The sequence below is a fragment of the Salarias fasciatus genome, chromosome 7, assembly GCF_902148845.1.
Source record: "Salarias fasciatus chromosome 7, fSalaFa1.1, whole genome shotgun sequence".
Lineage (NCBI taxonomy): Eukaryota > Metazoa > Chordata > Actinopteri > Blenniiformes > Blenniidae > Salarias > Salarias fasciatus.
This window is the reverse complement of record NC_043751.1, coordinates 15,891,610-15,910,823: the sequence shown is the minus strand read 5'-3', so window position 1 is coordinate 15,910,823 and position 19,214 is coordinate 15,891,610. Positions and strand designations below refer to the sequence as shown.

The 19,214-nt window shown below is 44.6% G+C and overlaps 1 protein-coding gene across 3 annotated transcripts in view; it reads left to right on the top strand.

The window, feature by feature from the left end:
- Nucleotides 1-19,214, top strand: part of LOC115392500 (serine/threonine-protein kinase WNK1-like) — a 30,647-nt gene that overhangs the window by 6,491 nt on the left and 4,942 nt on the right. For 2 of the 3 annotated variants that reach the window (XM_030097148.1, XM_030097147.1), the window contains 20 exons: nucleotides 9,185-9,357; nucleotides 9,544-9,764; nucleotides 11,377-11,534; nucleotides 13,017-13,105; nucleotides 13,202-13,421; nucleotides 13,520-13,621; nucleotides 13,774-14,149; nucleotides 14,241-14,404; nucleotides 14,551-14,634; nucleotides 14,976-15,011; nucleotides 15,483-15,611; nucleotides 16,515-16,594; nucleotides 16,679-16,838; nucleotides 16,924-17,040; nucleotides 17,226-17,339; nucleotides 17,436-17,481; nucleotides 17,575-17,718; nucleotides 17,811-18,739; nucleotides 18,828-18,902; nucleotides 19,024-19,143. In XM_030097148.1, coding sequence (XP_029953008.1) covers nucleotides 9,185-9,357; nucleotides 9,544-9,764; nucleotides 11,377-11,534; nucleotides 13,017-13,105; nucleotides 13,202-13,421; nucleotides 13,520-13,621; nucleotides 13,774-14,149; nucleotides 14,241-14,404; nucleotides 14,551-14,634; nucleotides 14,976-15,011; nucleotides 15,483-15,611; nucleotides 16,515-16,594; nucleotides 16,679-16,838; nucleotides 16,924-17,040; nucleotides 17,226-17,339; nucleotides 17,436-17,481; nucleotides 17,575-17,718; nucleotides 17,811-18,739; nucleotides 18,828-18,902; nucleotides 19,024-19,143 — 3,537 coding nt within the window. The remainder of the gene's footprint in view (nucleotides 1-9,184; nucleotides 9,358-9,543; nucleotides 9,765-11,376; nucleotides 11,535-13,016; nucleotides 13,106-13,201; nucleotides 13,422-13,519; nucleotides 13,622-13,773; nucleotides 14,150-14,240; nucleotides 14,405-14,550; nucleotides 14,635-14,975; nucleotides 15,012-15,482; nucleotides 15,612-16,514; nucleotides 16,595-16,678; nucleotides 16,839-16,923; nucleotides 17,041-17,225; nucleotides 17,340-17,435; nucleotides 17,482-17,574; nucleotides 17,719-17,810; nucleotides 18,740-18,827; nucleotides 18,903-19,023; nucleotides 19,144-19,214) is intronic. The other variant, XM_030097149.1, reaches the window with a different exon arrangement.

The window sequence follows — 19,214 nt, the reverse complement described above, 5'->3', positions numbered from 1 at the left end:
AGCAGGCTGGCCTGCCAAGGCCTGCTTCTAAACTATCACTCCACCTCCCTCTCAACTCCCCCACAATCCCTCACCTCACCGTTTCACTCAACTTATTCCTGTGTCAAGCTGAATTCAGTCATTTTGTGCTTCCAGTGTTTGAGCCTTGTTTGAGGTTGTGTACATCACTCATATTTTTTTTAAATTTACTTTATTTTACTGAGATCTTGATGAATTTACAGTGAACTTTGCACAGTTTAGTTTTTTTTTACTGGTTATTAAATTTGCTCATTGTAAGTTTTCAGTTTGTGAAACATACAGAAGGTATGAGACTGACGATTGGCAACAATGTCTAAATAGCTTCTGCTTTCGAGTGGTTTTCTGTGATTTCTCTGCAAGTGTAAAAAGGAATTTGAAACTTCAATGACTGAGTTGGGGAAAAAGATTTCTATTAATACCTGCTCGTGTGGTGTTGGCATTGGCTGAGCTTTTGTCCAACTCGATGCGAAAGGCTTGTTTAAATTCATTCAATGAGCTTTCCGGAGTTCGAAGGCTGTGTCTTAAGTTTATTGTTAGTCCTGTAATATGAGTGTGCAACCAGACACCCTCATTCCTCTTCTAGCTGTGAGCTCAGAAGTTCCAGTGTTACAGATGAAGAGCTGAAATCCCTGTCACATGGCACAGGCTGCTGAAGCAGTCGCATGATCCCACTGTTTCAGTCATTTCTTTGAACTAGAATTTTAGTGAACACTATTTTAATTTTTCAGATGTTTTTTTTCCCCCTGCATTTGTCATTGCATCCAGTTTTTTTTCTAGAGAGCTACTGATAGTAAAAGTCTGAACAATTTCCGCTTCGGTTGCATGAAAAAAATGCAATTTTCCTGAAAAGCACATTAAATACGATCAAATTCATTTCAAGGGTTATACTGATAAAGAAACCAGCGGAGGCTCATCTAATTAATTTGCCTGCTTGCTGTTGATACCAGAATCAGTGATGTGCACATTAATCAGGTTTGCCACTTATTAGCACTCTGGGAATTTGATGTCAGTTGAAAGAGCAGCAGCAGCAAATCACAAGGCTGTTTCCCAATGAAACAAGTCTGACAGGTTTTACCATGTGACCGCCTTTAGCATCTTGTCCACAAGGTGAAGTTTTAGTCATATGACTTATTTCCGTATAGGAAACCAGGACGAAAAAGTTACCAAGATGGAGAAATAGTGTTGGAAGACTGAATCCACACGCTTGCATTCTTCTCCGTCAGCCAGGACAGAAAGTTTAAAATGAGATGGCTGTCACATGTTCAGTCTGGAAGGCCATCTGTCCACAATCGTCTTAAGAATTTTAGGCGTTCCCCCTTCTCACCCACCCATGAACCCACACATTTGTTTCACATCTCGCGTTGCAGGCATGTCTGAACAATAAGTAGGTCATCTCCGAGAGGAAGTCGAGGAAAAGGGAGAAATACATTCAGGGACCTCCCCTTTCTTGCCCACTCATCCTTTTTCGACCATGTCATCGTTCTCTCGTTTCCTCCCCATGGTTGACTCCAGCCAGACTTTGAAAGATGAGGACAAGGCATCCTTCACAAGCTTTGAGGGCTCTCTTTCCAGCTGCCTCATGGCATTCGCAGGGAGTGACAGGCTATACCCAACTGGTACAACACTGTGACTTGCTTTTTAGGATTGCTAGTCTCAAGGTTAGATTACTGACATGAATAGTAAAAGTGGTAGACTTCTATTGAAGACGCGCTGACTTGAACTGAGTAGGTGTTTAGCAATACAGGAGTTTCTGTATGATGTTCACTCGGTGGAAGATTGTGACCTTTCCAAATGTGAAGCTTTCATTCACTGATTTAGATGTCTCAAAACCACAGTTTATTCTGTTCTTCATGCATATGGTCATTCTGAGCAAATTGTTTTTTTTTTTTTCTTTTTGTTTCTTTCTTACTGGGTGACAGCGGGAAGAACAAAGCTAAACATTTTCAGCAGTGATCTTTGATCCACGTGTCACACTTCCTTGGGCATGCTCTGGAATTCTGCCAACAGAGAAACGGCTTTTCACGCAGCAGCTAAGTAGCTGAGGATCAGACTGTTAGCCAGGCTCCTTGACTTTTAGCTATTGTTCAAAATCCTGGTCTATGTGGCATGGAGAGCTACATCGAGCTCTTAGTGTCAGACTCAGTGTAGGAACCTGACAGAGCCAGCCCTTGGCATGACCCCTGCTTTTTTTTCCCCCCTCAGTCTAATTTTAGAGTTGTTGGGTTATTTATGATGGCCTTTGCCTAGAAGCAGTATTCTTCTCTCTGCTTGAGTGACACTGGTTAACTGGCGTAAGATGAGAGTTAAATACAGTTGAAACGCCTCAGGTCATTCATTTGTTCAAATAGTAGCAGGCTTTGGCAACTACAGGTGAAGTTAACATCATTGTATCTGGTTTATCTGTTCACCAATTAAAATCAATACCAGAATCATATCAACAAACACATTTCTACAATGTGTAGCAACGCCATTTCTTTTATCTTGCAATTTACTACATTAAAGTGTCAAACTCGTTTCCGTTCAGGGGATGCACACAGCCATGCTTCATCTCAGTGTATTGATATGGTAATAACATAAATAACCAACTGCAACAGTAATTCTCTTTAGACCGCAACATTCAGCATCTAAAATATGTCGCTTACTTACAGCCCGGATTTGGTGTTACTACTTTGTGAGCAAAAAGGTACAATTCTTAGGTTGTTCTTTTATAAAATCTAGCTAAATTAGGTAGAAATGAACAGTAATTAACAACCTGCAGCTTCAGGTGGGTGTATGGCCCAGGAGACTCCCAGACCTTTCAGCTGAACTATTTTTAGGGACCGAGCCCGAGGGCGAGGTGGCCTCAACTGAGGCCACCTTGCCTGAGGGCAAGGCCTCTATTGTTCTTCGTTCGTTTCTTCTTATTATTATACTCCTGGCGTCTTTAAACGCAGTTTTGCCCCCCTAAACATGGTCAAAAACTCACCAAAATTGGCAGGCACATGCAGACTGGCAAAAAATTTTATCCTATTGAAAAATTAACCCCTTAACTCCATCCGCTCTCTAGCGCCACCTAGAAACGTGAAAAAAGCCCACCGTAACTCGCAGGAATGTCGCAGAGAGATCAAACCAACTCTCATGCGTTCGTCTCCTTGAGATCTACAAAAAAGGATCTGATATTTTTATGCTAAATCCAACAGGAAGTCCGCTATTTCGAGTTATATGTCAAATTTTGATGAAAATCAGCCGAAAATGACTCCTCCTTTAAAAATTATCTGCTCCGAGACCGCTTGTCGCAGAGACATCAGAGTGGTTCCAAATAATAGAGGACAAGTTTCTCTCTAAAAGTTGTTAAAAACTTTTTCAAAAGTCTCAGGGTGTGGATTTTATTAACCCTTAAAGTTTGAAGTCTGAAAACGCACTTGCAACACTACAATGGACAGTGCAACCCGCACGAATGTCGCAGAGAAATAAAATCAACATGGATGAGTTCGTCTCATCGAGCTCTACAATTTACCAAGAGACATACCTATACCTAAATCCAACAGGAAGTCCGTTATTTCCTGTCAAATCAAATGTGCCTCAAAACACTTTTCACTCAAAAACCACTAATATGGACTGTTTCACCCTTCACAGTGTGGTACAGAGAAAAGAAACATATGCACGCGTTCGTCTCATCGAGATCTACAACTTTCTCACTCGTGCCTATGACCTAAATGCAACAGGAAGTCCGTCATTCACACTTTCTGCTCAAAATTTTGCTCAAATTTTGCTCAAAAACTCTCTCCTTCTTCATCAATTAAGCCTCCCGTTTCAAAACTATAAGTCTGACTGCTCTGAAAAGCTCTACAGTGAAAGACAACTAAATTTCCTATCACTTTCTGACATTGTTTGCTCACTTTGGTCCACGGAAATGCATTTCCCCAGCTGTTTTGACCAAAGAGAAACTGTGTGTCTGCCGAGTCACACTCTAACATCATGTGACCTACTTATGCCATATATGGGCATTGAGCCTCAGGGCTGATCTGAGAGCTGCTGTAAAACATTCTGCATGTTGTCCCTGCTTTCCACAGTAGATGGCGCACCGTGACCACAAATCACACATGAGTGATGGATTGCTGCTCAAACAGGCAAATGAATGTATGGAATCACACTCACATGGATATATTGGTGTTTGACATAGTGGAGCAGACATGACTATCAAAATAAGAGCCTCACACCCCATATTTTTGCAAAATATGACATTTTTAACAAAGCACAGGGATAATTTCAAATTCAACAGTGTTAAAGGGCAACTCCGGTTTTTTGGATACCTGGACCTTATTTATAGGAGTGTGCCTGCTCATATACTCACTCAGACAAACATGGTGCATCTTGGATTCCTTCAGAAGTTATTTAAATCCAACCGATTCAGCGGGGGCCACGGCAATGGAGCTTCCCGCACTGCAATCCATTGTCGTGGCCCCTGCTGAATCAGATGACAGATGCTAACAGCTACGTGTTAGTGGGTGGGACACGCTAACAACTCCATGTTAGCGGATAGGAGATGCTGACAGCTACATGTTAGCGGATGGGAGATGCTAACACCTACATGTTAGCCGATGGGAGATGCTAACAGCTACATGCTAGCGGATGAGAGATGCTAACAGCTACATGTTAGCGGATGCAAGATGCTAACAGCTACATGCTAGCGGATGGGAGATGCTAACAGCTACATGTTAGCGGATGGGAGATGCTAACAGCTACATGTTAGCGGATGGAAGATGCTAACAGCTACATGCTAGCGGGTGAGAGATGCTAACAGCTACATGCTAGCGGGTGAGAGATACGAGATGCTAACAGCTATATGCTAGCGGAGGGAAGATGCTAACAGCTACATGTGAGCGGATGAGAGATGCTAGCAGCTACATGTTAGCGAATGGAAGATGCTAACAGCTACATGTTACCGGATGGGAGATGCTAACAGCTACATGCTAGCGGATGGGAGATGCTAACAGCTACATGTTAGCGGATGGAAGATGCTAACAGCTACATGCTAGCGGATGGGAGATGCTAACAGCTACATGTTAGCGGATGGAAGATGCTAACAGCTACACGCTAGCGCGTGAGAGATGCTAACAGCTACATGCTAGCGGGTGAGAGATGCTAACAGCTACATGCTAGCGGATGAGAGATGCTAACAGCTACATGTTAGCGGATGGAAGACGCTAACAGCTACATGCTAGCAGATGGGAGATGCTAACAGCTACATGTTAGCGGATGGGTGATGCTAACAGCTACATGTTAGCGGATGGGAGATGCTAACAGCTACATGTTAGCGGATGACAGATGCTAACAGCTACATGTTAGTGGGTGGGACATGCTAACAACTCCATGTCAGTGGATAGGAGATGCTAACAGCTACATGTTAGCGGATGGGAGATGCTAACAGCTACCTGTTAGCGGATGGGAAATGCTAACAGCTACATGTTAGCAGACGGGAGATGCTAACAGCTACATGTTAGCAGATGGGAGATGCTAACAGCTACATGTTAGCGGATGACATATGCTAACAGCTACATGATAGCGGATGGGAGATGCTAACAGCTACATGATAGCGGAAGGGAGATGCTAACAGCTACATGTGAGCGGATGGGAGATGCTAACAGCTACATGTGAGTGGATGGGAGATGCTAACAGCTACTTGCTCGCGGATGAGAGATGCTAACAGCTACTTGCTAGCGGATGAGAGATGCTAACAGCTACCTGTTAGCAGATGGGGGATGCTAACAGCTACATGTTAGCAGATGACAGATGCTAAAAGCTCCACGTCAGTGGATGGGGGATGCTAACAACTCCATGTTAGTGGGTGAGAAAGTGCTGGAAGTCTATGGAGGAGCAAGGTTCCCAGTGACTTGGACTTCGGTCATCAAGGTACGAGGACGACCTCAGTCGGGCCACCTTGCCAGAGGGCGAGGTCCCGTCCAATGCCGCTTGCGGCTTTAATTTCCTGTTACCATCCCTGTGTGTATTTATAAAAAGCTGACACGCCGGTTCTGGCTACAGGATGCATGTTTGACATCCCTTATCTACTACTGGATAGGCCCAATCACAGTATCTCTGACTCAGTATCTTTGCTTTTGAGTTGCTCTGAGTCAAAACAAGATGCTTTTGATTTTTACTAAGTGTCCAAACTATGCAGAAAGTATGCAGTGAAATATGTTAAGATTTTTTTTTTTTTTTTAAATATATGAAATCCCCTTCATTATTCTCATTTGTGTTCATAATAATTAGAAGATGTACCTCCAACTCCCTGTGTATTGTTTTTATTTCTTTCAAAGAGCGTTTTAGTCTTGTTTTCCCGCAGGTCCTGCGGTCAGGTAGTAGGCAGCACACGTTTTGTAGAGGCAGCACTTGAACTCCAGCCTCTCAGTGAACTGACTCATGCCTGTTTTGCCAGAGCGGTTGTGATTTAAATGCAGCGGCTGTTAGTACCCCAGTGCGTGCCAGGTTAGTTTGACACCTCAACTGTCATAAAGCGTGCGCGCAGTCTATAAAAACCGATAATATTTCACGACTTGATGCTAACTTTTAACACCAGTGGTGACTTGGGTGTGTTTATTTATGTGTATGTTTATGAGGTAGACAGTCTAAAGTTTGGCTGGTCTCAGGTCAGTAATTAGGAATGATTGTTTCAAGCAAATGCCAGTCAAGTGATGCCTCCTTTCGGTGTGTTTTTTAATGAGTTGTTGTGTACTAAACACCTCTAGTCAAACACAAAAGTTATATGTCCAAACTTGTTACGTTTGTACCAGTTGAATCAAATCCAGATATGTTTGCTGCATTAGTGTTGTTCATTTGTGGAAGCGTGAACGCAGCAGTTGCCACAACTTTGCAGACCAAGTCCACCTGTGTGGTCGGTCCCTGGTCTGCATGCATTGCTTGTGGAGCACTTCGAATAAAGTCTGCTGGGAATGTGAATACAGTATGGGCCCAGTGGTTGTAAACAGACTCAACATAGGATGCTAATTATGACCTTAAAGGACCTTTACCTTGCAGTTCATTGAAACAAATGCCCTCAACATTATGATTCTTAGTTTAGTGAATTGATTTCTTTCTGCATTTTTTTTCCTGTTACATGTCAAAATATATCATGGGTTGTGTTGACATCTTTCAGTCAAATGTAGAAAATGTCAGATTGAGTGAGAAACTGAAAACTGAGCCAGGAAATTCCCCCCCTCCCCCCATCTTTTGTCTGAAGACTGTTAGTTGACAACCTGTCCCCCAGCACAGTTTGTGTTGCTCTCCAACAGATGAATCACCCCAGTTACATTTTTCAGGGGATGGTAAGACTGTTAAGTTTAAGGTCGTCAAGATTACGTGACAGTAAATTCCTTTTACAGGAATTTGTGTAACAGTGTGTGGGGAACCAGTTCAGAAATTTGAAAGATGATCAGATTGTGTTTTAACCACATATTTTCTGCATTACAAAAAAAAAAACAATCATGATTTATGTAGCCACTGCCAGTTTGTTGCATCCTCCTCTGATCATTCTCTGTCAATATTAATGTTCTTACTTCACCGGAAATGAAAAAAACTGAAATACTTTAGTTCAGTTTGAACTGTTTTGTTTTCACGTTTTGCAGACAGTGAGTGAAAATGGTGCCAGTTATCCAATAGTGTGATGAGTGATAAGTTAAAAGGCAAAGGTTCTTGTGGTGTTATATGTTTTCATCTAAAGTCTGAGAGTGGAGGAATGCAGCTGTTGATGTTTTGTATGGTTGCTCTGACATCGTGCGCAGATATAGAAAGGGAAAGCACCACCCACCCCAAACAACAAGATAAATACTCCAAAAAGTAGGTCAGTTGGTTCAACTGCATGGTGGAGCTTCCTTTTCTCTCTTCTCACTTTGTTTTTCCTTGCATTCATTTGTGGTTGTTTCTTCTCACTCGCAACAGCTATTTCTGATAGAGTTCGCTCTGTTTTCATTTGTCTGCCCCCTCCACCAACACATACACACCCTCTTCCTCCTCCTCCCTTCTCCCCCCAGGAGAAAAAAAAAATACAATTCTCCCACCACCCTGCACAATATTTAAAACTGCGACTGAGTAGCCTTGCTTAAGATATCCTTCAAGTGTCTGGCGAGCGCAGCCTCTCAGATTCTAAAACGTGATCCGTGCTCACAAAGGGGCTGTATTTCCTGGACAGCCTGGCCCTTGGCCAGGTCTCTGTGGATTTCAGGGGAGGTCTTTGGCTGCAAGTTTTCACCGGGCCAAGTCTGACAGCCGTGGTTCTGTTGCCCTGCAGTCATGCCTGTTGTGAATGTAGGTCACAGAAGGAATTGTTCAGGTAACTTGAGATGGGTGGTTATACGTGTTTTAGATTTTTTTTCTTAATGCACAGAGCCCACATTGGCATTGATGCTAATCCTTATCCATGCAGTACTCGGTTAAAGGAGCAGTCAGTGCTATCAAGTTTACATTTAATTTGCAATGATTCATTGACAACTCCCCAGCTGTCAGGCATTTGTTGACATCTAGCTGTATTTGGAAGTGCAGAGCATAATTTTAGACCCATCTGCACTATATGGTAATATCAGCATGCATTGTTTTCTGGAGTTGTGAATAATTTTCTCTGAGCACAAGCATTTTAATGCACTTAAATTTACAAGCAAAGCAGTTGACATTTCTTCAGGTGCTGACAGATGCTTTTTGAAAACCCCAAAATTCAAAATGAAACCATACATATTTTTTCCTGGTGTTCTCAAGTGCTTTATTCTCAATGATCAAACCTATATAGAGGCATTATGGTTCGTGCTATCCTAATCTTCTTAGATGGAAGTTCTGAATTTGCTTGAAATCACAGATAAAGCCAGACGGATTCTTTTTGGTTAGCGGTCATATGGCAGAAAAAACAGAGTCACATTCCTGTGTACGTTGAATGGTTCCAGAGCATATGTTTGTATTTTATGTGTGAAGAGAACTGTGCAACGCAACACTTCAAAACAAAAACCTCAAGCAACAGCTAGATTAAAAGATTTATTTTCGAATCTTTGTAATTAAATGCATTCAAATGCTAAACGGATAAAAATTCCTTCACTTAGTTCTCATTACAGAATAGCCTTCATGTCTTTCGTTCTCAGTGCTTATAGTCACGCCTGCTTTTGTGTTGTGTGGTTTATTCAAGAGTTTCCTCTGTCTCCTGCAGGATCGTAAGCTGTCAAAAACCGAGCGCCAGCGTTTCAAGGAGGAAGCCGGGATGCTAAAGGGACTTCAGCATCCCAACATTGTTCGCTTTTATGACTCATGGGAAGGACCGTCCAAAGGCAGGAAATGCATTGTATTGGTCACTGAGCTCATGACTTCTGGCACACTCAAAACGTGAGTCACATATTAGTAAACAAAGCAATATCCAACTTGTGGTGTATAAACTGGAACTGTTTGCTGTGAGAAAAAGGGGAGAGTGTGACTGATTTTTTTTTTTTTTTCATTATTCATCAAATAAAAGGATCATATCTAAATGTATTTCCTGTTTTAACGAGAGTGTATAAACCTCTGTTCTTTCAGTTATCTGAAGCGGTTCAAGGTGATGAAAATCAAAGTGTTGCGAAGCTGGTGCCGACAGATCTTGAAGGGACTTCACTTTCTTCATACCCGGGCTCCTCCGATCATCCATAGAGACCTCAAATGTGACAACATTTTCATCACGGGCCCGACAGGATCCGTGAAGATTGGAGACCTCGGACTGGCCACACTCAAGCGCGCCTCCTTTGCCAAGAGTGTCATAGGTAAGAATCTGAAGTCACTCTCACCTCCTCATCCCTGTCCTACATGGGGCAGTACCTTTTCTGAGGGCTTGACTGTTTGGCAATTTGTGGTGTTTAAGGACGGCCTTTTCGTTTGTCATGCTTTTCTGGCGATGTGGTTCAAAAACAGACCACAGCGTTTCAGCTGTCTCTCAAACCACAGCTCAAATGGAGGCCAAATACAGTGGTGATCTTCAGGAAGATAACCACAAGGATTTCTCTTTTTGCCCTCACTCTCTCTCTAGTCTGATCTTTGTTACCTAGTATTCCTGTGCTATGTTTCTCCAAAAAGAGAGTGTTTTTTTCCAGGCATCTACTGAATGTAAGTAGCGCCTAACATTTCTACCACTCGTAAACAGTAAAATCATTATAATAGCTGTCGTGCCTTCTTGCAGGCTAACCTGGCCATGGCTAAAGGTATGGCTTCTGGTTCTGCCTCAGACCGGTCTTTGTTCTGTGGTTTGGAAATATGTGGTCTGTTTGCCAGTTTCTCCAATAATGTTTAACTTATCTTTCTATGGGTTTTGCCTCTACAGGTTTTTATTTCTAGTGTTTGTCTCTTACTGTCTTTTAAAATATTGCAGGGCTGCAGAATCTTTTTGCTCCATCTTTGTGTCCAGGGAGCTCTCTCCAAATTTTCTCTGTCAGCATTTTTTTCTTTTTTTTTTTTTCCTCCCCCCCTTTTTTTTCTTTTCACATTCTTGGGTATGTTTTTAAAATGTAGGCTCTAGCCTCAGCTGTGCCCAATTCTGCTGTTTGGAATGAATAGGGTACTGCTGGTCATTGAGTAAGTATGATCATTAATGGGCCTGGTAAGTCTGACAGTGTGCTGTATTATGCATCAATTTCAGAAGCAATCACATTCAAATAAACAAAAAAGTTTTTCTGTGTAAGACCTGAGATTAAATAGTAATGAAAACATGGAAGGCTGATGTGCAGAAGCACACTTTTAGGCTTCATTACTAGCTATGGGATCCACTTATCTCGGCCTTGACCATAACACTTTGTTCCAGTAAGTGAAGACGAGACGGTAAGTCAAGCTTTGGGTGTATTATAAGAGCGAGGTTACAGTTGTGCAAGGTAAGGTCAAGTTATTTCCATAGCTAGTCATATTTTCCCTACAGAGCTGATTGGTGTCTTTTGGAACAAATTACACAATGTCCCGGCCTAAATAGAACTATCGGGTGTCTCATTGTCATGTTTGAACATCACAAACTCCGTTAATTTCGGCCAACAAGTGTGTTCTGCACATCGGCTCCCTCGGTCACACTGCTCCATCCCAACATGTGAAGGTCTTACACAGACAAACACGTGCCTTCTTCTCTGCAGTCTAACTGAGCCCGGCTTCTCCCTCCTTTTTTGTTTTTCTTTCTCTTTTTTGCTTCCTTCCCCTTTTCTTTTCTCTCTCTCTCTTTCTCTTCCAACTTTCACCTCACAGGTTCTCCTCGTGGACGCGTCAGCAAGCTGGTCACTCTCCTCATCCTCCTCTTCCTCAACCCCTCACGGGTTAGAGGAGCTTGAGGGGCAGTGGGTTATGAGAAGCCCACTCTGAGTAAGGGAGTTCCAGAGTTCTGAATAGTTGTTTTGATTTAAGGTACCCCTGAGTTCATGGCGCCTGAGATGTATGAGGAGAAGTACGACGAGTCAGTGGATGTGTATGCCTTTGGAATGTGCATGCTGGAGATGGCCACCTCAGAGTACCCTTACTCAGAGTGCCAGAATGCTGCACAGATCTACCGCAGAGTTACCAGCGTAAGTGTTCCTCTCAGCCCTCCAAGCCACCCCTCTGCCCTGCCTTCACCTCTTCCCATGTGCCTCGAAGGCTAGTGTCCAGTTGTGGAGTCATTTTACATTCTAGCCGACACCTTGCTCCTGTGCCGTGTGTCCCGGGTCATTTCTGTTGTTATTGAGGAAAACTCCACCATCAAGGTCCTTCTGCTTTTCTTCTGCCCGTCTCTGTTTTCCTGCCCCTGTTCATAAATCACGTATTTAGGTTAAATGCAGCGACCCGAGACGTGGATGATTGATAAGTGGTTGAGCAAGTACAGTCCTGTCGTTTTCCTGCCGATGAATAGCTAAGTCTTGTGACGATGCCAGAAGGGAAGTCAATGTACAAGAGAGGCGCATATTTCTAGTCTTACTCACACAGTTTGCTCAAGTATGCTTTATATTGCACAGTCACCTATATGATTCATTTGTGATTCGAATGACTCCATAGATAAAGAGGCCAAGCCCGTTTCTGGGCTGTTATCTTCATAAGTACCTTTAAATCCAAACCAATAGATTTAGTTTATCATTAACTGTAAAAGACAAACACTGAAGTGCTTGACACTTGATTCTACTGAGGATGATTTTTCCGATGGTAAACATTTCCCAGCTCTATTTCTGGGCCACCAGTGGCTCATAACGCCCGACTCAGATTTGCTGGAGTCAGCTCATATATAAAGTGTTCTGTGGCTCCTGGAGCCCATGTTCAGATTGTGTCAATAGCTCCGGCTCAACCCTCGTCTCATTTGGGAGAAGGGTTTCTGTCATGTAGCTCAGCTGTTGAGTTGTCTGTCGGCTCTTCATTTTTAAACCACCGGGGACTTTTCTTCTGCTCTTAGCTCAGTTCATCACCTCTCATCGGCTCTCTTCACTCTCTTATGTGCTCCTTATCCACCACTTCACCTTCTGCATCTTTAAAGTGCCCCCCCCCCAAAAAAAATGGTTGAAACGACGTCTACGAGATGTTTGACCTTCACCACAAAAAAAAGCTAAAATTATTCGACCCTTATCTGGAATCTGAGCTCGAAGGTGATTCTGCTTGTAGAATTTAACAAACTACAACTTGCAGCTGACGGTCACCCAGTTAACTTTATTCTATATCTAGCGGTTTCACACATCTGCATGCATACTGGGTGTTCTACAAAGGAGAAAAAGGTAATTTAAATTAAATTGTGATTGATTTGTTCGTCAAGCGATTTCTTCATGAAAATGTACTTGTGACGCAATTTAGTTTATATTAGATGATTTATTTGTCTGTATTTTGCCTAACATTTTAAATAACAGAATACATCCAGTACATCCTTGTAAAATAAACTTCCATGCATTATTAAAAGATAGTTAATTTAACATTGTCAGCCCTAAGGCAGTGCATCGGAGCTCAGAAAAATGAGATATGAGATGACATCCGGAGTGAGGCTGCTCAGCTTTGGAGAACAGTCCTCATTCTGACGTCTGTGTTTCCTTTAGGGGGTGAAGCCAGGCAGCTTCGACAAGGTGGCCATTCCTGAAGTCAAGGAGATCATTGAGGGATGTATTCGCCAGAACAAAGATGAAAGGTTTACGAACTGAAGAAAAAGTTTACAATAATTTTATATTTCCTCTACTTTTGTGTTACGCCTCAAAATCCTCACCACTTGACTTCATTTTTCCAGGTACTCAATCAAGGACCTTCTGAACCACGCCTTCTTCCAGGAGGATACAGGTGTGCGAGTGGAGTTGGCAGAAGAAGACGATGGACAAATGGAGGCTATTAAACTGTGGCTTAGAATTGAAGACATTAAAAAGCTCAAGGGGAAATACAAAGACAACGAAGCAATTGAGTTTTCTTTTGACCTCAACAAAGATGTCCCAGAGGATGTGGCTCAGGAGATGGTAGGTTCAACTTTTAATGTGTTAAATCTGTCGCATGCTGATTATCGCAAAGCATAAGTGCTGTTGCTGAATTATATGTAACGTCTTTGTTGTATCAGGTTGATTCTGGTTACGTGTGCGACGGTGATCACAAAACCATTGCGAAGGCCATAAAGGACAGGGTGTCTCTGATCAGTAGAAAGAGGGCTCAGCGACAACAGGTGTGTCCATACTCACCATTAAATGTTTATATTATTATGATTCATGCTGAATCGAATGCTGTTGTTCAATACAGGATGTAGTTGTGCTTAGTAGTTTTCATTATAATGGTCTTTTGAGTGATATTAACACATTTTTTCTGATTGTTTTATAGGTCAGAGAAGATCAAGAGAAGAGAAGGCTGGAAGAAGAACAGCAGACACAGTTGCCCTCAGCACAGCAACCGGGCCAGCAGTCCGGTGTGGAGGTGCCTCTGTCGCAGCCCGTGCCCCCGGCTGCCTCCTACGTCCCTCCACAACCGACACAACACAGCACGCAGATGCCTGCCCAGGCAGCTTCTCAGCAGAGCCTTCAGAGCTACAGCAGCCCTCAGTCAAACCAGATGGCTGCGGGGACGCAGGGGGGCCAGTATGTTCCCCAGTCGAGTGGGCAAGTTCCAGTTCCAGCCGCAGTCCCCGGTCAGAGTGTAGCCTCTGCTCAGCCCGAGCCGGAGGAGCCCGAGACTGACCAGCAGCTGCAGCACACTGGAGGTAAATATTTGGATTTACCAACGGCTGCACGGCAGCACAGCGGTTTGCTTTTACAGTCGACAGACACCAGCATTTCTGTTCTCTGGCGCAGGCTGGGACGTTGGCGACAGACCACACGGTTCTTCCGTCTTTCCCGAAGCTCAGCCTCCTCAGCCTGGCGTGTCCTACACCTCTCCTCCCAGTCAGCACCTTCAGTCCCAGGCGTCCTGCTCCCAGGCTCAGAATGACCAAATGCAACAGCAGCATTTGTCTCTGGTGAGAAAATAGTTCAGTCCAATGTGTTGGAATGTTTTCCTCACACCATATTCCTTGTGTTTCAAATGATTAAATTTAAAGGCTGAATTTCCCTTTAAGTGTTTCTTCAATATTTCCCCATATTGTTTTTCGCTGTCACGCTTTAGGTTCAACCTCAGATGCCAGGAGGCCAGCCCGATGCTGTTCCTGTTGCTCCGTCCAGCCAGTCTGTTCAAGCGGCGCCTTCACAGGTATTACTTGTACTGCATGTCTTTGTCTTTGAAGAGTGACTCCACGCCAACTGAAAAGCCTGGTTTGCTGACCTGAACTGGATAATTTCAGGTTACAGTGAACACACCCAGTCTATCAGCGCAGTAAACGTGAACTTCACCCGATCAAAATCAGCAAAACTGTGCTGGTGATAGGTTAGCCTTTAAAGCCTGTGTTTACTGGTTCAGGGAGCCGCGTTGAAAGCATCGTACTGAATCCCACAGTTTCCACTCTGTTCCTCCTTTATGTAGGTTGTTTTTTCCTTTCTTTTTCCTCTCCAAGTTTCCTTCTCTCACCCTGTGTTATGTTTTGTTTCTTATAGTACGGAGTTTACTACCAACCATCGCTCCCCCCGCAGGTAGATAAAATGTCCCATTTTCCTGCTACAACTTCAAATACACCCACGGTCTTTCGGAAAACGAAGCCAAAACCTGTCTTTACTGGTTCTCATGGCAGAATTTGGTGTTTAGTGTGGGGGATGTGGGGGGTGGGGGGGTTTGCTGTTTAGAGGAAACCTTCAAAGGGCAACTTTCACGTGCAATTCGCATGTCTGACAAAAAGCACGTTGGATTTGGCATGAAAACGTTGCCAGTGAATGCGGAGACACCTTGCTCTGCTGATTGTCGTAGTGTTTTTTGTGCATCAGGTAAGTGGATGTCACGTTGGAAAGGAGCCAAAGTAAATTTCTGACAAAATTAGCTGAAAGAGAAACCAGCTTTTCCGGACGTGACCTCAGCGCCGACTTGAATGTCATGTGTCAGGTTGTAGGTCTTCTTATCTTTTGCCCTCATCTCTGCTCCTCCACTTCTTTTTCTTGCCGTTTCTGTAGATTCCCAGCCAGCAAGTGTTGATGCCCCCGACTACCCAGCCGTCTCTCCCCCAGCAGCAGCCAGAGAGCAGCAGCGCTCTGCAGAGTTCCGCTTTGCCGCAGGCTCAGACAGGAACTCAGCAGCTACAGGTGACGCATGCATCCGACCTGCCGAACGCTTAAACATGCAAATGACTTTGTCTTGCTTTAGGACACATACTGACATATGTGTCAAACTCACTAATTCTCTGCTGAGCTTGACTGTACTAACATCGTACTTGAATAAATGTCTAGTCGTCCATTTTATGTGCATTTCTTCATTCCTTTTTTTTCAATGTTTACTCACAACTCTCATTACTGTCACTGTTGCCTTTATTTCTTCCACTCTTCCCCTCTGCATGCTGCTCATTTCTGCATCATTAGTCTTGGACCAGTGATCCAAGTACTCCCATCATGTCTCCTCCACTCAACGCAGAGCACCTATACTTCCTCTATCAGGCCTCGTGCCTCTCTGTTCTGCAGGTACTCGAATAGCACATAATACATTTGTGTGGGTCTGTTAATGTGTTTACTGTTTTAAAAAGCTGAGAAACATAATTTCATACAGCTCTGAAAATGGCATCCTTTTTGATTGAATCAATCGTAGACTTTCAGCACAGCTCCGACAAAAATATTAACGCTACCTCCAGGCCAGGCCCGGAGCTGGCGTCGATACAGCAGTGGTGATTTATATAAACAAAATAATCTCTCTGTAAGCCGAGCAGAGGCAAAGGGCCCGTTTCTGGGGGAAATGAAAACTCCGCTGCACAGCAGTATTTACAGTCTGTCTCAGCACTGAATAATGGCGTCTTGTGCTGCTGCCAGTTACCTGTTTCACTAGATTAAACAGCACCACCTGGTGGTCATTCAGAATATTAAAATTGTCAGATTTTGATTCGATGCCTTCCTATTTTTAAATGTTAAGCAACATTAAAGACCAAAGACAATATAGTTATTTTTAATTTGATTCAAACTGTACTGCTGCTGGATTGTTAGAAGTCTTTTGTGTTTCAGGCTCCGGTGATTGTTCCTCAGTCCACATCAGCAGAGCAGCCAGCAGGACCCTCTGCCCTAGTGCCACCTTCTGGAGAGAGGTATGGAATGATTTATTTTAATTTCAATTTGGTTTCACTTGCATTGCACTATTTAATTGTCAAACCTCTTCTTGTGTCCTTCAGCTGCCTCTCAGACACAGCGTCAGGTCTTAGTGATGGCAACGATGGTTCTACATCAGGAGGCCGCCATGAGGGTCGGTCACTGAAGCGGCACCAAAGGCGCTCCGTACGCAGCCGCTCTCGCCACGAAAAGTCGACCAAAGCCAAACTGAACGTTCTTAATGTACGTATTTTAACGGCTTTGATCCGTCTCTTCAACTTCTTACTGCTGATGGTGACTAAAATAGTTGGGACTTGTCTTTTGGCAGATCTCGAATGTGGGAGACCGAGTTGCAGAATGCCAGCTGGAAACACACAATAGGAAGATGGTGACCTTCAAATTTGACCTGGATGGTGATAATCCAGAGGAGATCGCCCAAATCATGGTAGGTTCTGTCAATGATGCCCAATGATGTGTATTCTTTATAGCTTTTTATCTCATTGGGAAAAAACAATCGACAACAAATATGATTGAAGGATAATGGTTATTAACCCTTGAATGTAGGCATCACAAGTCTGAAAGCTTTCTGTCGGTTATTTGTAGCGCCTGATGTTTGGTTTCCTGTTTCAGGTTGAAAGTGAGTTCATCCTGGAGAACGAGCGGGAGTCCTTCATCGAGCAGGTCCGTGAAGTCATAGAAAAGGCTGATGAACAGAGAGAAGGCACGAAAGAGAACTTTCCTCAGGTATGATTTCTTTCCCACAAAACCGTTTTGCCAAGTATGTAACATGAAGATCCATTGAGATTAAAAGCCTCAATCAACATTTTATTCCCTTTATAGAAGAGTGACCAACAACAGGCTGAGCTGTCTGTTCCCATGATGCCAGGTGAGCAGACTTCATGTTCCGAAGACAGGTCTTCACTTAAAGTCATTGATGTTAAGTATGTGTGACTCACATCAAGTGCTTCTCTTTGCTCAGGTATTCCCCCCAGCACTGCAGCTCAGGTGGTGCACTCGGCCGGCCGCAGGTTCATCGTCAGCCCGGTGCCGGAGTCTCGTCTGAAGGAGCAGTTCTTTGGACCGCCCTCTGCTAACACCTCGATCAGTGATGACACTGGCCCAGGTGAGGGGAAGATCCTAGTTTGTGCGCTGCATTTTCAATCCATCAGCTCTCAAGATGGTAGCTTTATTTTCCCTTTGTTGTTTTTGTTTCAGATCCCTCGGTGCCTCTGGGCCTTTCCCTCTCGGCTCCATCTGGGACCCTTCAGCAGGCTTTCAGTAAAATGAAGCAGGATCGTCTTGAAAGAGGCAAAACTGTTGATCTCCCCACTACCGAGTCAGTTTCAGGCTCCGTCCTGCCCACCGACGGCGGTTTATCGTCCAGCAATGTCCTGTCTCCTCCCGAAGCCGCACCCTCCACCACCGCCGCTGCTGCTGCTGCAACCCCCACACAACCTCCGCCAGCAGGAAGGGTTTCCCCGACTCCCTCAGCTGTTCAGCCCCAGTCAGATGTCAGTTCACCGCCAAAGTCCTCTCATGAGACCGCAGCAGCTAGCGTCCCTCCCTCAGCTGCCGCGGCTTCTTCTCCAAACACGCAGGCCTCCGTCCCCGCTGCGCCCGGCCCCCAGCTGAGCAGCAGCTCCGTCTCTGCAACTCCCCCCGCCGCAGCTTCATCCAGCAGTGCTGGAAGTGTCTCCGCTTCAGAACCGTTTACCGGCGCTGCAGCGTCTACTCAGCCTGTAAATCCATCCAACCAAGCGCCGCAGCACACAGCGTCCCAGGGTCAGCCCGCTCCCGGTCTAAACCAGGCCCAGCCGCCGCCGCCGGCGGAGTCGGAGGGAGCCGAACCGCAGACCAAAACAAACGGCAGAGACGACATCCAAGCCTTGGATAAGAAGCTCCGCTCCCTCTTTAAAGACCAGAGCTCTGCTTCCTCGGCATCAGTGGATCCCAGTCAGAGCACGGGGACGTCCTCCCCTCCCACCGGAACCTCCTCCCCCCCGCCAGGACCTGCCCTCGTACCCCCATCTAACCTCCCACTCACCTCTGGGGCGCAAGGTGTTCTGGGCCCCACAACCACTCCAGGGCAGGGCATCACCCCAGCAGGACATGCCCAGACCCCCCCATCCAAGCCCCGGGCTCAGGTTAGTGAAAAATTGCTACATTTAAATATCTCCAGTTCTTCTTCTGAGAAGAGTTCATTGCGAAATTTATCCTCTGCTGTTTTCTCAGACTCTACCAACTGGGTTTGACCATGCTGCTATACCTTCCTTGGATCTCGTGCCGCCAATTCCTGGCCCAAATCAGGTGAGACACGCATTGTTCTTGCAGCACTTCCTGCCCCGTCAATGATGACTGGTGGATTTGGTATGCACACACTACTCCAAAGTGTGACTTAACTTTAAACCTTATTTGTGTGACTCAACAGTCCCAGCAGCCTCTGGGTAATCCGGACACCCAGGTTAGAAACGCTTTGAGTCCAGAGACGGTTCTGGAAAGTGCGAATTCCCAAGCCCCGGCGGCAGATTTCACTTTTGGACGTTTCCACGTGAGTTCATTCGCAACTTTAACCGCAACTTAAAATCTAGTACTGAGATGTTTGTGCTTGTAAGCCGAAAG